Source organism: Ceratosolen solmsi, unplaced genomic scaffold, assembly GCF_000503995.2.
Source record: "Ceratosolen solmsi marchali unplaced genomic scaffold, CerSol_1.0 scaffold29, whole genome shotgun sequence".
NCBI classification, from domain to species: Eukaryota; Metazoa; Arthropoda; class Insecta; order Hymenoptera; family Agaonidae; genus Ceratosolen; species Ceratosolen solmsi.
The window spans coordinates 11,332,652-11,350,684 of NW_011948417.1; the positions used below are offsets into that span (position 1 = coordinate 11,332,652).

Here is an 18,033-nt window from a genome sequence, read left to right on the forward strand (position 1 = left end):
TGCAGAATTTAATTCAATTGCTGAATTTAATAAAGTGGCTAATCAAACGTTATTAGATAAATCTCTTAATAAGACATTGATAACCGATGATAAAAATACTGTAAATGATATGTGCATTGAAGATATAAATAAACAACAATTACATGAAAAAAAAAATAACTGTGATTTACAAAAGAGGTATAAGAAAACGTACGATTCACTGGGAAGTGTTGTAATGTCACCAAGGAGATTCAATAGTCTATACAAAGACAAAGACGACATTGTTGTAAAGGTTCAAAAGAAAAATGTATCCCACTATCATCAACTCACTACACCTACAAGGTATAATAAAATTATAGCAAAGAAATCAAAAATAAAAAGAGCTAACACAATTGATATACCAAATTTCGTACAAATAAAAAGCAGAAATTCCGATCAAATTACAAATGGTTACTTTGCATTAAAACGACCAATCGATGTTGGTGATAAAATAATTAACGGTTATAAAAAAGTCATACCATTTTTTAAGCCCAAAACTGAAAACGATCGGAAATTTTTAGCTTTAATAAACAAGAACACAGATACTATTAAAATTAATTCCATCAGTCCTTTTAAATGTTTTAATTATCATTCGGAAGTTTTAATGGCGGATAAAACTTGGAGTGATCGTTTTTTGAATATTAAAACTAATTTTGATAAGCTGCAAAAAGATGAAACCACTGAACTGAAAAAACCTGATGAACTTAGCATACGAAAGAAATTTGAAAATATAAAAAATATTAATTCCGAAAAAGATAAATTAATAATAGGATCTGCCAAAGAATTACATGAAATAACAAAACAAAAACAAAATAGTTTTACTCATGCCCCAACTTCTTTCTTTCAAAAAATTGACAAGCCTTCATCAGAAATCAAAGCTGTACCATTATTACTAAAATCAAGATACACTCCAAAAAATAATATGTTGGAAGATAAATTAAAAATGTTTGATCAAGATACATCTAAAAGTTATGTGGATAATAATAACACATATTTGCAATCGCAGATCAAGATTAAATTCAATAAATCATTCGAAAACAGATTTCATAATTCTCATTCGATAAAAAATGATTATTTAAGTTGCTATCCATTTGGTAAACAACGTAAAGCTTTTGATAATGAAAGAAAAGATTTATTTAATGAAAAATCTAATATTAAATCTACAAAATTTAAATTGTTATTCAATTTCAACAAAAATTTGGAAAAATCTGAAATGAAGAAAGAAAAACCTAAAATACCCTATCCAAAAACAGATGATTATTTTTTGCACTCTAGTGTAGATAAAAAAATTGATTTTTTAAACCAATATTCATATTGTAATTCGGTTGAAAGTAATCCAATAAATACCTATCAAAATACAATTAATCAAGAACGTTTACAAAATTATATAAAACCAAAAAAATTTACAAAAAAACATGACATTTTAAGTAAAAATGTTGCAGATCAAACCATGAATGAATCCATTAATAAAAAACTTTCTAAAAGTGAATTTAAAACATCGACTGAAAATTTATTTGAAAATGATCCAAAAATGCAATCAAGAAAATTACATAATGTTTCCATTCAAATAAGTCCAAATGTAAGTTCGATAATGCAGTATACAAATCCAAATTATACTCAAAACTTAACAAATTCAAACAATATTTTACCAACGTCAAATATACATAAAATGTATGACCATCAATCATTATTATCAGAAATTACAAATATTCCAAATAGTTCTACTCATCAATATATAGATATACCTAGTCATTCAGTTCTTTTAAATTATAATAATTCAAATAATAACTACCGTGAATCAAATAATTCTATATATAAAAAAATACCTTATCATCAACAATCTTATAGTAATCTTATGGTAACTGATGCTTTGTCTTCTCGTTGTTCGATGAAGCAATTACATTTTAAAATGTCTAAGAAATTATATAATGAATTTAATAAATTACCAGAGAAACAAATAGCCAAACATTATTTTATTCAAAATGATAGTAAATTGAATAACGCAATGAATAATACTGTAAGTATATCTTGCAATAATGCGAAGGTATATCATGAATTAATTCCATCTAAATCAACAATATCTGTTTCTAATGATAAACAGATGTCTGATTTAACTAAAAAAAATATTCAAAATCGAATTAGTAGTTCCGATGGAATTATCACACATTGTACATGCGCTGTAGCTACAGTATCATCATCGATGTTGAAAAGTCCTGAACAAACTTCACAAATTCAATCACAACAAAATTCATTACCACCAAAAAATGAATTTCTATTACAAAAAACTAAAAAAAAAATTACTTGTAATACCACTTTCAATGAAATTCAAGATAATGTGTTACAACAAAATCAAACTCAATATAAGCAACAAACTAATAATAAAATTATACCTCGACAATTACCAAAAGAACTTGTTCATGAAATAAAACGATCTTCTGTTAATCAAATATGCTACAATGATATTCATCCTGAACAATTGTGTGTATCTAATGCCAAAAATAAAGCTCAAGAAAAAATTTATTTATTTGAAGATAAAAGTCAACAAATTTTTCAACAATTAAATATATCACCTAAAATAAATATGGTGAATTCTACGTCAGAACAGTGCAATCAATATTTACCGATTAGGAATAAAATGCGTCCAACCGATTCTAGTGGGAAATATTTAATGTCTTGTGCTAATAAATCTACAAAAAATATCGTTTTATCGAAATCTCAATCATGGCACCAATTAGGGATTGCTAAAAATACTGGAAATTTACGACTTCCTCGGTCTTTAAATAGTATTCAACTAAGACCGCCTAAATCGAAGACTTCATTTGCTCTAAAATTATCGAAACAATTCGAGGCATCATCAATGTCTGATAATATGCGTAAAATGGAAGAAAAAATTCAAAGATACTTCCAAGATTCCATAAGTAATTCACGTGCTAATGAATTAAAACAGATAAACGGACAAGGATCTAAGAGCAAGTACAATATTCAGTTTAAAAACAATATATATAGCTTATCAAGAAGTCACACGATGCCACGTTTGAATGATGAAAAACTTTTTGATGACAACACTAATATCGACAAGATTTTCGATAAAATTTTCCAAGAAGCAACACGTTCTGATAAACGATATTGAAGCACAGTGATTAATTTCATGAACAATAACGCTCAAAATTCCTCTTGTAATATGTATAATGTATAATAAAACATAGATGTTTAATTCGCGAGTGATATATTTGTATAAGATAAAACTAAACACTATATATTACGAGTATACAAGTCAGTGTTAAAATATACCAAGAACAGCAGTCCAATATTCATAATTGCATAAAACAATGTGCAAAAGTTTTTTGACGAATATTACTAGATGACAATGTTTGAATATTGCATTATATGAACAAATATATTTGGCAAAATTACGTGAAAACACTTGATATAGTTTATTTTATAGACAAACGGCAAAAATGCGAATTTTTTACGTTTGTCTGATGCGTGTTTCCAAAGCTTATGTTAGAGACAGTCCAGATAAAAAGTAATTTAGTTTATTTGACATAATTATAAGAATTGAAAATAACAATTATATAAAAGTACTATTCTACAATTTAATACAAAAAACTAAAATACAAAATATATATTCACAATTAATTACACACGATATCATCATATATTTTTAAAATATTAAATTTACTTCACATTAAATTAATAACATATATGTTAATACACTCAAAATAATACTCATAATATGATGCACTTTTGAATGAAGATGAAACATCAGAATAAAGCATCGCAAAGCAATAAAAAATTAATTTATTGATTGATTTAATTTAAGTTAACAATATTGTATTATCGCTACATATACATAATATAATCTAATATATTATATATTTACCTTTTATAAGTATACAAAATATACACAAAATATACACATAATTATTTTTTTATACTTTGTTATATAATATTTCCAAATTGAAATTATCTATATAATTTATTCGATAAAATTAATTGCAATAAACATAACTACTAATAAATATGTTTTTTATTATACTTACCATTCTCGATACTCAGCGTATAAAAATTATAAATAGAAAATAATTGAATGTTATAATAGACCTAATAAAAACGTTCATATGTAAATAGGAAAATCATTTTATTTCATAATTTATATATTTGTATTACTAAATATCTTTTAAATTTACATTATTTGTTTGTTTTATCAATTGTTTTCAAAATTAATTTGTATATTCAACATTAAAGAAACTTCGTTATTAAAATTTTAAAAGCTCAATAATCTTACGAATACCTATAGAAAATATGTTAAAAATGAAAAAAAAAATTAAAATAAAACTAAAAAATAATTAATAGTTATGAAATCTATGATTTTTTCAAGGCTCAGATTCATACCAACCTTTTTACTATATACTCAATAACTGAGCATATTTTCCAGCGTATTATTTATAATATTTTTAAAAATATGTAATTAAAATTATAATTTACATTAGTCTTAGAAATGAATTTTTACAAATAAATATATATTTAATGTATTAAATTGAAAGAAAATCATTTATAACTTATATTTACTATAAGCTAACTTCTGTTGTGTATTTCAAATTTGCATATATTAGTAATAATTTTATAAAACATTGAGATATAATAAATATGTTAAAAACATTCACATATGTTAAAAACATAGTTGCTAAATTTATTGTTTTAATCCTTTCTTGCATTATAGACAAATATAACTAAATTGTTTTTTAATGTAAAGCTTATTAATAATAACAGAATAATGAATTTATCATTATAATAAAGAAATCTGTGTCATTTATAAAATTTTGTCAATTAGATCAACAGAATAGTCTATTTTATTCTTATGGTAATTAAGTTCAAAATATAATATAAAAATATTTATAATATAATGGTTCGAATTAAGTATAGAAATTTTTGAAAAACCTATTATTCACTGATCTTAAATTATACGAACATTATTGCAAAGTAAAATAAAACTTTACTTGATTTTAACATATTATATTGTATAGTATTTATTATATTATACATAATTAAAAATATTCTTATTACTGCTTGATGAACTAATTTAAGTGATAGTTAAAATATTTATATTTTTTTTATTTTTAATTATCCTCAAAATGCTAATATATTAATTAATGCATTTTCTTATATGATTTTCAAAATCCATTTTTAATATGTAAAAAATTACAAATTATATCACGGTTAATAATGTGAACATTACATGTAGCAAAAAATCAATTATTTTTCTAACGATATTATTAAATTTATGGCATTATTAAAATTTTGAATACACAATAAATAAAATTTTAATAAACAGAATTGACAAATTTTTAATCTTGAAATAATGACAACTTTAATGCCCCAATTTAGTGCTCTGAAACTACCGAGAAAAGAATTTTTGTTGAAATGTAACGATTCATGTCCAAAACAACGTTACAATTACGAATACACATTCAACAATTTCTGTATGATGTTGAATGATGTTTAATACGAAAAGATTATATATTAAAATACTAAATAAAAAAGGCATATTACTATATATATACTTTCTAACGTATATATTTTAACTGTTACAAAATTAATAAATGTAGTAATTAGTAATTTCAATATACGTAATCGATTACATTTTTTTTTCTTATATCAACAAACTTAATTATTTTTTCAGAATATACATTAGATAATTTTTCAAGAAGCTAAAATAACGTTGCTATGATCTACAATATTATACTCTCATTCATCATTTTCGGCCTTCTTAAATCATAAAATTTGAAAAACGAATTTTAAATTAGTATTTTAATAAGCCGAGTAAGCTTCAATTCTTCGTATTAAATTTATCGATTGTTAATTTTTTATAATTATATATTTAATTTAAATATATTTTTGTATATTCATTTATCATATACATACTACAGATTAATTTTAAATGGTGTATTATAAATATTGAATTATTATTGTATGATTTACTTTAAAAATTATAATATTAATATTTTGTTATAGTTATGCTTAACCATTTATGAAAATCGATTACATTATTCACCACTGTTATGTCAGTAATAAATAATATTGAAAGATATTTAAATGTGAAAAATAAAAATATTGACACTACATATCAATTTAAGAATAGTACATTAATACTTAAACAATATAATTGATAAGCTGAACTATATTACTAGAAGTAATGATTTTGTAAAATTTCATAAGATATCATAACGTGATTTTATAGAATAATTACTTAATTGATTCTGATTAATTATTTAAAGTAATTAAATAAACTATAATTAATTAACTATAATCCCAAACACAAATATTTAGTTTAACAAATAATTTCACTTGTATTCATATTATTTATTTTAGATCTAGATACTTTACTCTAAAATACTTCTGTAAACTTTATAATTCCTTCATTTATTGGATATTGCTATTTAGTATTAAGAAAAATGTTCTTGATATAAGATATTTTTAAACAATTGACTTATAAAGTAATTTATCTATTAGATAATAAAATCATACATTTAAATTAACATCCAAATATTAAAATTTACGTTAAGTATATTTTTAAATATGATAAAGCTCAAAAAAAATTCATAAGTTTTTCAGAAAAAGTAAAATATTTCAGAAGTATATTAATTTAATATGCAGTAACAAAAATTATAAAATTAAAAATAAATTAGATGTTTATAGATAAGCAAAAGTTAAAATCGTATTTATTAAATTGTTTACAACTGATAAAATTTGATACTGATTTAATGAAAAATATCTCTAATATATCATTACACTTTATTTTAAATATTAGCAAATGAAGTAAAATAAGAATTGATTTTAAAATATACATAACATAAAAATATTTGTATACATAAAAAATTACGTTTTTAATTTCATATTTAATTTATTTTTTACGTACTTTAATAATTTATAGAAGCAAAATTTTACATATAATTTTTTTTTCAAATGTATAGATTTTACACTAATTAAAATTTTGAACAAATTTTATTTTAGTGAGATAACTAGGATCACGCTGTTTAAGGTAGATGTGCTATTCTAATTTGAAATGTACATGCTCAATATATTTACAATTCATATACATGCTCATTTTATATATGCTCAATAAACTAACAATTAATTAATTAAAGATTCAGTTATGAATGCCAATGAATATAACAACTTATTAATTAATGGAAGTGCAAGAATACCTAATAGCAAAGGGATATTAATATGTAAATCTTTAAATAGAAACCTTGGTATAATAAATTTAATTTTTTTTAGTTAAAGTATTTAACTATTTTAGAAATAGTAATTAAAAAATGTTTTACCTTATTTATTATAAAAATTCTATACTTCCAATTAATACAAACATGTATAATTATTAGATTAAAATTTTAACGAGTAATTACAATATAGCAAAAATAGAAAAATTTTAATGCATTGAAACTAAAATCATAATTAAAACTAATATTTAGATAAGAACAAATTAAAATGAGCTTACATTTTAAGACATATAACTTTTAAAAATAAAACTTTATTAGTCATTATACAAAATTCTTCAGAAGATTTTAAATCAAGGTTTGTATAACTACAAAATCAATTAGTTTTATATCATATATTATTTATTTCAATATTAATAAAAAATTAATTCAATATGTATTAATAATACAGATTTAAATAATGAAAAATTCTGCATCAATGTCTATCTTCAAATGAAATATTGATATTACTTTTATCATTACCAAGCATGTCCTAAAAATGAGAATGAATTGCGTAAATAAATTATAATAAAATATTTGCAAAGTAAATTTATCCATTCATTTTCCATTTTCTATCAATTGAATTTCAATTTATATATCAATATTTTGTAATAAAAAATTACCTTAAGCACCTCAACAAGTGCCCTAGCTTCATCAAGCATTTCTTTGTAAATACAAATTTGATCGGTTAATATATGGTTTTCTGCTAATGCATCATGCAATGCAATACGTCTCCTTTCTGCCAAAAGTTCCCAATAATTTTCACTAGGACCAACTGTAATATATATATTTTCAATATTATTGAATTTATTTTATAAAAAAATTACATTTCTTACGTTTTGAAGAAAGGTCTTTATTGAAAATTTCAATTTGTTCATTAGATTCTGTTTGTACGTACTTATCATTAAGCATTTTACAATCATTTTGTAATTTTTTACACTCAATATTATGTTTATCAATGACTTTCTTACAGCTATCTCTTTTTACAAGCACAGTTTTATTGAAAATTTTATTAATATCTTCCTTCATCATATCAGATATTTCACTATGAAAAAAAAAATTAATAATAAATAATATAAGTAATTGGAAACTATAACTTCTTTAATATTTTACTTTTTAATTATTTGTTTGCTTGTACTCAAAGAGCGAAGATGCCTTCCAGCACCAACTAAATTCTCTTTATCTGTTGCTGCTGGTTGTAAAAGATGTAAAGATTTTCTTGCCTTTCTCTACAAAAAATTTGAAATAAAATTGTGTAGAATTCAATTACATTTTAGAAATATATAGTTTTTAAATTAACATCATTTATGTTCAATTTTTTGAACCATAATATAAGGTTTAATTACAAAAAATATTAATTTATTTGTATTCAAAGCTTTAACACTATGTAAGAAGTTAACCTCTGAATAATACCTCTGAAATAATTGTATGGTCAGTAACGATTTTCTTTGTTCCTCCAGATCTCATGATCCTGTAATTAATTAAAATGATAATCAATTGTTTAACTTTTCAAAAATTAATAGGATTTTTGTCATAAAAAATTAACCACTTTTCATTTATGAATTCAGAATCACAAATAAAAATTTTAACGGACAAATTTAAGTTATTTTCGAATACAATACTCAACGGTCATTCGTCAATTATTAATCGTTTTTATTGGAGAAATTTAAAAAATAGAAAATAAATATAAAAATAACGAAGAAATTTTGTGTCATGTACTTATTTATCTCTTAAAATAATGCCATCGATATTATATCCTTTTTTTTTAAGAATAACATTTGTTAATAATCATTATTAAACAAATTGAAAAGCAAAAAAGTATCTTATGTTATATATTATCAATTCGTGCAAGATAGTCCATAAATCATAATGATAAATTAAATGGTAAACTAAGAATTTATGCAACAGTTTAATATAAGAGATTACCTCCAGCAATTATAATGTAATTAATATGTATAAATAAGAAAAAAGTGACCTAATAAATTTTCAAACATGTTATTTCGTTATTTTATTAAATTCATATTTTTAAAATTAGTTTATGAATAAATCCAAATTTGGTAAATAAAAAAGTAAAATATTAAAATTAAATTCTACCTGTACTATATACTGAAAAAACCTATATAATTATAAATATAAATTATTAGTTATTTTTCAATAAAAAAGTAATAATATAAATGACATTTAACGATTGTCTTTTATTATTATCTAACTTTAACTATTTAATTTCATTTAGTGTAGTAATTAAATGGTGTCCAAAATCTTAATTTAATCAACTTAATAGTAAAGTTGAGAATATGTTAACAATTTCATGTTATCAATAAAAATAGTATAAATATTAATTAAACTTGAATAGTTACAAGAGAATCACATTTAATATATGAGTATTTAATGAGTAATATATTTCAGTTATTTTACTTTTAATTATACCTTACAGAATTTTCAAAAAGAAATAAATTAAAAAGAAAGAAAATATTTTAATACATATATATAAAATTGTATAATTAGTATAAATACTTAAAATCAACTGCTAAAAATAATACTTTTATCCATGTGTTTATAGCTGCAAAATTATTTGAATTCAATCAAATAGTAGACCATTAGGTTTTCAAGAAATGTTATTTTTATTATAATTCAACTAATTGTTTAAAAAAATTTATTTAAAATATATAAAAATACAAATAAAAGACATAAAAGTTAAATAAATTTAATAGAATAATAAATTAATTTTTATTTTTATAAAGTGAACAAATTAAGTATATTTACTATAATAGTATAAGTTTTTATTACCAAAATATATATATGTATATATAAAACGACTATATTCAATATATTTTAATTATATGTTAAAAAACAAACAATTTATGTATTATTTAAAAAAATATAAATTAGTATATTATTCTATATTTCTCAATAAAAAAGTTAATTAATATGAATTAAAATTATATTATTTAATTACATTATTCACTAAATTTTTATTTGATTATAACTAAAAATTCATTTATTGATTTATATTTGTTATTCAAACAATGAAATAATTAATATTTCAACTTATACTTAATAATATTTAAAATATAGTATTTTTTATTTAATAAAACCTATCAATCGCTTTGTTATAAATGGTAGTGCGTATTTACAACATATTTATATATTGAACTCACATAGCTGATGTTTATAACCATTAATAATTTACATCGCTAAACGAAGTCATTACGTATAATTGGCAGCGTTTTAATTTGATATGTAAACAAGATTCGTACCTATGTATATTTACGAAATTTTGGTACTTGGAAGATTGATATGTAAAACATATTAAAAATATTCAATAAAAATACTTTTCATATAGAAGTATATATATCTATAGATACTTAGATCATAAAATTTACTGAATTCTTTTGTAATTTTAATCAAAAATAAATTTAGCTTTAAAGAGATAGTATGTTTTTATTTTTTTGAATAATGGAACGACAGAACTTATCACTAATGGCATACTATGTACTTATTTTCACATATCAGGTGCATAACAATATTGTGCAGTTCAACGCATTGAATGGTGTAGTAGAAGGTTTATTAAAGCATATGAATTAATACTTTTATTAACCTTTTATCTTTACAGCAATCTAAGTATTTAATAAATAAATTATTCAGATTGGAGAATTATAACCAACATATTTTTATATATTATGACTTATAACTTATAAAATATATTTTGTAAATGTAGGAAAATCCGCTAGGTTCGTAATCATCAAATCTAATTGGTTTATTGATTCTAACGACTGTCTACATTCCATCTCCATTTATTTTATACAAAACATTTATATTAACCTACATTATAATTTATATAAATCATGTTAAAACAATATAATATTTATAACAAATAATTATTGTTAAAACTATAAATAAATAATGGAAACTGTACCAAAAGATTTACGAGGTTTAAGAGCATGTTTAGTATGTTCATTAATTAAGGTATGTAGAATATTAATGATATTAAATTTTTAAAATATTGTATTTTAACTATATTTTTAATAAAAAATTTCATAACATTAAGTATTAACTATTTTTATTATCAGACATTTGATCAATTTGAATTTGATGGTTGTGAAAATTGCGATGAATTCCTAAGAATGAAAAATAACAAGGATAATGTTTTTGATTGTACAAGTTCCAATTTTGATGGGTATGCTTAATTATATAAAAATTAAACTAAATAAATTAACAAATCATATATAAACATAGAATAAGAATAAATTTAATTTAAATAATTTGAATAATAAAATTAATTTTGAAGTTGTATTAAATATATGCACATATATTCTCAATATATTTTAATACAAATTTTATAAAAATATAAGAACTAATTTATTTAATTTTCTATTGCCTATGTTTGATATAATTGACAATTTAATAGTATTATTTACAATTATAAAAAACTTTAAAATACATTTATTTATAATACAATCATTATAGAATGATAGCTGTCATGAGTCCAGAAGATAGTTGGGTATGCAAGTGGCAACGGATTAGTAAGTTAAAAAATGATAATATATATAGAATGGTATATTTTATTCATATAACTAAACAGTTTATAATTTTTTAATATTTGAAAGCTTGTTGAAACTTTCTAGTCATTACAATAAAATTCACTTATTAAAATAATTACAAAAATTTTATTTTCTATTTTAGATCGTTTTGCCAAAGGTGTTTATGCTATATCAGTATCAGGACGATTACCAGCTGGTGTTATCAGAGAAATGAAGAGCAGGGGAATAGTATACAGACCACGTGATACAAGTCAACGATAAAATTTCTAGTAATTAAAATATACATTAAGATACATCTAATTCATGAATTTTATAACTGTTATAAACAACATAGTTTTAATTAATATTCAATTTCATATTAAAAGAAATTGATAATAATAAACTTACATAATATTCAATGTTTTAAATTCATTTCTTGTAAGTATTAAAAACATTTATATACAAATTGTAATGTTATATATAAATATAAACTAATCAATTTATGTTTATCCAGAAATTAATATATCTATATCTATTTACTTGTCATTTAGAATATTTACTTTATATTAACACAAAAATTATAAATGATTTACATTGTAAGAAATAGTAGATTACAAATATGGCAGTGGATATTGAAGTACAGGTAAATTATTATTTACAATATTTAACCATAAATTTGCACAAGTTATATGATAATTATTTTTATTAGATATAACTCTCCCAGTAGTTATTATAGTTAAACATAGTGCACAAACTATACCATCTTCTTGATGCGCAGGCCAAGATGGTAATTCTGTAACAATCTAAACATAAAATAGTTAATATATAATTTAATGATTATTTACAAAATACTTATTTTAAATTACTGGTATATTTAAATAAAACGGTTCCATTTCAGACCATATTTGATCAATATTCATTAATAAATCATTAAAACCGATTATATTAATATCAATTTCTTTGCATGAGAAATTAATCCTTCTACAAATGGCTGCTACTTCAGCTAAATCTAAATTTAAAATTACATATCATAAACAATTAAATAATATTTAATATGCATTAATTGTTTAGTATTATTTTATAAAAAATAAAACTTACTGCAGAGAAAATTATATCCTTGTGCAGATAATAAAACTTCTTTTAAAATTATTTTAGATCTTATATTTGTAAATATGTTAGCTGCAACTTGTAATAATACGATACAACTTTCCATATAATGCTTCCATTTCCAATAAATCATCTAAACATTGAAATGCATTATATTTTAATAATTTTTAATTACACGATATAAATTTAAAGTATAAAAATAGATTTTTATTTGTACATTTTTTATTTGTTCTTCATACTCTGAACCCATTTGTAAAAATGACTTTGAATCTAAGCTAGACATAGATTCAGAGTGAGTACAAATTGTTGATGCTACATGATCTAATTCTATATTATTGACGAATAAAGAATCTTTTTGAACAATTTGCTCTACACAAAAAATTAATAAAGTTAAAAATTAAATCATAAATAATACCTTAGCTCACTTTCATTACCTGTTATATCATCTTTTTTTTTATTATATTGATCTGTCATATCTTCAAAGGTAAGTACATTAAAACCATCTGTAATTTCTTGAATTAATGAAGAATTACACTTATTAGTTATACCTATTAAATCTTCTTGATTAAAATCAAAAACACCCAATAGATCTATTGAATTAACTGTATTAGAACTATTAATTAATGATATAGGTTCCACATTTTCTGCAGAGACAAATTCTCCAAAGTCATCTAAATAAGTAGGTGGCTTTTCATTTGATTTTGGAAAATTTGAAGTTTCATCAACTATCATCCTTAATGCACTATACTTATCTTCAGTAGGTTGTAAAATCATTAAATCTTGCTTTATCCCTTCTTTTAATTCTTTTAATGGTGTACTAATGGTGTAAACTGTATCAATATTATTGGAACAAGTAGATATTGATTCTAAACCAATTTTATTTAAAACTACATTTTCTGTATTACTTATAAAATTCTTTGTAATTGGCTTAATCATTTTAAAATGATCATTATTTCTTATTGCTGTATCCTTAAGTATAACTGTTTTTTCTTGATTTTTTAGAATGCCATTTGGAAAATATAGTGATAAATGCTTATTAGATTCTATTTCTTTATTACACAATGTTGAATTAAAAGTTGTTAAATTATGTGTTTGATTATTTTTATTACTCTTATTTACACTAAATTTTTTTATTTTATCATTTAATTTTTTAACTCCAAGATTATGATTAGCAAGTCTACTTCCAATTGCAGATCCTTGTTTTAAATCTGGACCACTTTGAAAATCACAAAAATCATCGCTAGAATCTGTATTAAAATTTAATAATTGATGCCTAACATCTGACTGATTATAAAAATTTTGATATCCATAAATTGTATCTGTATTATATGAATATGAATGCCCAGAAGAAAACTTAATATCTTTCATATTATTTGAATAATTTTGCTCGTAAGGCAATACATCAATATTGGAAGATAAATTATTTGGTTTAATTACATTTCCATTATTCTTATTTGTAAAAGAAAAATTTATAGATGCTTCAAATGAAGATACAAGACTTTGCATTTCGTTTTTTTGTGTATTTACATCAAAAAGTGATAAGTTTAAAGTTGGCATTGGTGGATTACGAATATAACATAAAACTTCTAAACTACTAAAAGGATAGGATGCTTGAGCCAGGGCAACTAATGCAAGAACGACATAAAGTTCTTGTTCTGTTAATTGTCCGGCGTATTTTTGATTTGCTAAACTCCAAATATAACCAAGAACTTCTGTAGACAATTGACTAGTTAGTAATAAAGGAAAAATTTTATTTGTATCCACAAGTGCTTCGCCATGTCTTGTATCAGTTCTACAACAATCATCTTGAACAGTTTCCCATATTCTCTTGTATAAAGGGGATAAAATATTAGAATTTGGCCAAAGCCATCCTGGTAACTGCGACATTTTTTATCACTTAATATGTGATTTGCTCTTGATTCACCCTTTTTATTTAATAAAATTAAACTTTAATTAAATTTACGTTATAATAAATTACATTATTTTTTTTATTAATTATTACAAAAGTTTTTGTTGAAATTACAGTATTTATAATTATAATTTAATTATTTCTGACAGTTTTTAATTAAAAAATTGACTTTCATAAATTTTTACCATAAATTTACGTACTGTAACGGCATCTAATTTTTTTACTAACAATTCTACATCTTAAAACTGGTGCAAGCTATTGCCAAACCTCCATTTTAACTTCGACTCAAAGCTCGATTTTAGCGCCACATCAACCCAGCGGACAATAAAAAAAATTGTGAAGACGCTCCTAATGTTATATGATTTATGAATTAACACAAATAACAATTAAACATCTCAAAATAGTAAGCCTATAAAGATTTAATAATTATTATACTTTTAAAGAAAACATTTAATACGAAATTATATAATTCTAACAATTTTATAGAACAACAAAAGAGTAAAAATGCCAACAGATTTTTATATTCGATATTATGTTGGCCACAAGGGAAAATTTGGTCATGAGTTTTTAGAATTTGAATTTAGGCCTGATGGTAAATTAAGGTATGCGAACAATTCTAATTATAAAAATGATACAATGATTCGTAAGGAAGCTTATGTTCACCAATGTGTTATGGAAGAATTAAAACGAATAATTGAAGATTCTGAAATTATGCAAGAAGATGATTCATTGTGGCCTCAACCTGATAGAGTTGGTCGCCAAGAATTAGAAATTGTTATAGGAGATGAACATATATCATTTACGACATCAAAAACTGGATCTCTAGTAGATGTCAATCAATCAAGAGATCCGGAAGGATTACGATGTTTTTACTTTCTTGTTCAAGATTTAAAATGTTTTGTATTTTCTTTAATTGGATTACATTTCAAAATTAAACCTATATAAATTATTTCATTTTTGAGTACTTAAATAATGTACCTTGTATAATTTCAATATAAATTATGTAATTAATATGATTTTATAAATTTAGGGAAATAAATTAAATATAAATAAGTACGTTTATTTCATTTTCATTTTATAAAGTTGTCGATATTTAAAAATATCAATACCTGAATATTTACCATATTATTTATTTAAAAAATTTATTTGTATAAATATTTTAGTTTTATTTTGTAAATGGAATATTAATCTTTTATTTATCTTGTAATTTTAATTGCATTTTATTTATGAATATTAAGATAAAATATAGAGAGAAACAAATTTATATTTTCATTTATTTTCCATACTGTAGATGCATAATATAAAATATTTAAAAATAATTAAACGAAAAATTTTGAAAAAAAATTGTCTAAAATATGTAATTATTTTAATATAATTTACATAATCCATATTACAGTATAATTGTTTATTTTATCAAAACAATTAAAAATTTTAAAGTAATTTTATAGTAATATAGAAAAATAATTGCTTGCTTAAGATGAAATATCTTAATAATGTATTGTAATTATAGATTCCAATATCAGTGACTGGAATCTTTGCTCATGAGGCAATTAAGGAAAATGATATTGAATGTACAATTAAATGAAGTATTCTAATAAGAAATATATATATTGCACACGTGTGCCTGTGTCACATAAATTTTAATAAATTTATGTATTGAATTTTAATATATTATATACATTACGTCTCTATTCCAATATTCAAAAAGAATGTTTATTAACTATGGCATTACAGGATATTGTTTATACACGCAATATAAATTCCAAATTATATAAAATTTTAAATAATACCAAAAGTATAATATAATTTTTTTAAATATTTGAGTTCAACATTTTCAAAATTATTAAATTATAAAATATATTTAAAAGTATACTTTTCATTAGTTTAAGATTATTCAAAAGAAAATCATTTTAATTTAGCCAATATCAATAAATTGTGACTGTATTTTGAAAAGTTAAATACAAACTGAAATTTTTACAAAACTAGATTTTAGGTTTTTCTGATATATATATAAATTAATATAGATATAAAAAATAAGTGTCAATAATAATTAAAAAAAATGTAAATGTAGTAATAGTAAAATTAACTGAAACGAATTAATATATAGTTATTATTACTTTTTCATGTTTAAATTATTGCAGAAATTGATGATACGGTTAACCCAGCTCAATCACAAATCATAATAGTAATCTGATCAATCTCCCTAAAATCAAGATTCATGAATTAGAATTAACAAGATATCAAGCCATCAATAACTGCGAATATTAGAAATATATTTACATATCATAGAAATTAATATAATGTAATAGAATATAGACCCAAACCCCCTATAAAACTGATATATTTTACATTTCTGTTTATAAAAGCATAAAGATAAAAATAATGAATATTTTATTTATGTAAAATATATTAGAAATTATTTATTTCTATTATAAACATTACGTTTTTAGCAATAAAATCAGTCAAAATGAACTTCTTCAAGGATAAGTTACATACACTATTATCAAAGTAGAAATTTAACACATCCTTTATGTTCCTACATTATTGTAATTATATGTATCTAAATCATTATAATATTAGTAGAAATTTATTATTTCTTGTATTCTCTCGTCTTTCTATTCAATATATAAATATATATTTGAAACAATGATTAAAAAAAATTAACATTACAGTTTCGTATTATATTACAAATTTTTATTTTATATATTATTATATAAATTTACAAATAAATTATATGGAGACACAATTTAGTAGAAGCATATTTAATGTAAGGTTTTTTTGTAATTTTACAAAATATATATAAAAAACATGATATTGATAAAAAATCTTATAGATCCAAAAAATAATAACGTAGAATGGAAAAAAAGCAAATTAATATTTTGTATTAATAAAAAGAATAAGGGGAAGTTTGTATACAAGAAATTTAATACAGATGTAATGAATTCAAAGTAAAAGAATATTGATAAATAAAGGAGTGGTTGACAATATATAAGAAGAAAATTTTAATACATATATTGAGATAATAATGAAATATGAAATTGACTTATAATAAATTATTACAATTATATTATTACAATATTATTACATTGTTACAATAATAAAGAGACAAATCAGAAGGACATCATGAAAAACACAAAAAATCTATTTAGTCATTTAACCATTACAGAAAATAATATAATAAATTTATATTCCACAAACTCAAGAATGCTTACATTTACTA

General features: G+C 21.6%; 4 protein-coding genes across 4 annotated transcripts; 2 read left to right on the forward strand and 2 right to left on the reverse strand.

Moving 5' to 3' along the window:
* Positions 1-7,713: 7,713 nt before the first annotated feature.
* On the reverse strand, positions 7,714-8,815 carry geminin (geminin DNA replication inhibitor). Its single transcript, XM_011496833.1, has 5 exons — positions 8,691-8,815; positions 8,391-8,506; positions 8,114-8,322; positions 7,901-8,052; positions 7,714-7,770 (listed from the first exon to the last, which is right to left on the reverse strand). Exons 1-5 carry the CDS (start codon positions 8,742-8,744, stop codon positions 7,714-7,716), a joined length of 588 nt encoding a protein of 195 aa, XP_011495135.1. The 5' UTR covers positions 8,745-8,815.
* Positions 8,816-10,947: 2,132 nt separating this feature from the next.
* spt4 (Transcription elongation factor subunit spt4) lies at positions 10,948-12,102 on the forward strand. Its single transcript, XM_011496625.1, has 4 exons — positions 10,948-11,243; positions 11,348-11,454; positions 11,745-11,800; positions 11,961-12,102. Exons 1-4 carry the CDS (start codon positions 11,181-11,183, stop codon positions 12,077-12,079), a joined length of 345 nt encoding a protein of 114 aa, XP_011494927.1. The 5' UTR covers positions 10,948-11,180; the 3' UTR covers positions 12,080-12,102.
* A 226-nt stretch (positions 12,103-12,328) lies between these two features.
* LOC105359888 (uncharacterized) lies at positions 12,329-14,895 on the reverse strand. Its single transcript, XM_011496628.1, has 5 exons — positions 13,339-14,895; positions 13,122-13,273; positions 12,896-13,037; positions 12,664-12,806; positions 12,329-12,600 (listed from the first exon to the last, which is right to left on the reverse strand). Exons 1-5 carry the CDS (start codon positions 14,789-14,791, stop codon positions 12,409-12,411), a joined length of 2,082 nt encoding a protein of 693 aa, XP_011494930.1. The 5' UTR covers positions 14,792-14,895; the 3' UTR covers positions 12,329-12,408.
* On the forward strand, positions 14,697-15,763 carry mago (mago, exon junction complex subunit). The gene is made up of 3 exons (XM_011496626.1): positions 14,697-14,778; positions 15,069-15,216; positions 15,300-15,763. The coding sequence occupies exons 2-3, from the start codon at positions 15,172-15,174 to the stop codon at positions 15,756-15,758; spliced, it is 504 nt and encodes a 167-aa protein (XP_011494928.1). The 5' UTR covers positions 14,697-14,778; positions 15,069-15,171; the 3' UTR covers positions 15,759-15,763.
* Positions 15,764-18,033: the final 2,270 nt, after the last annotated feature.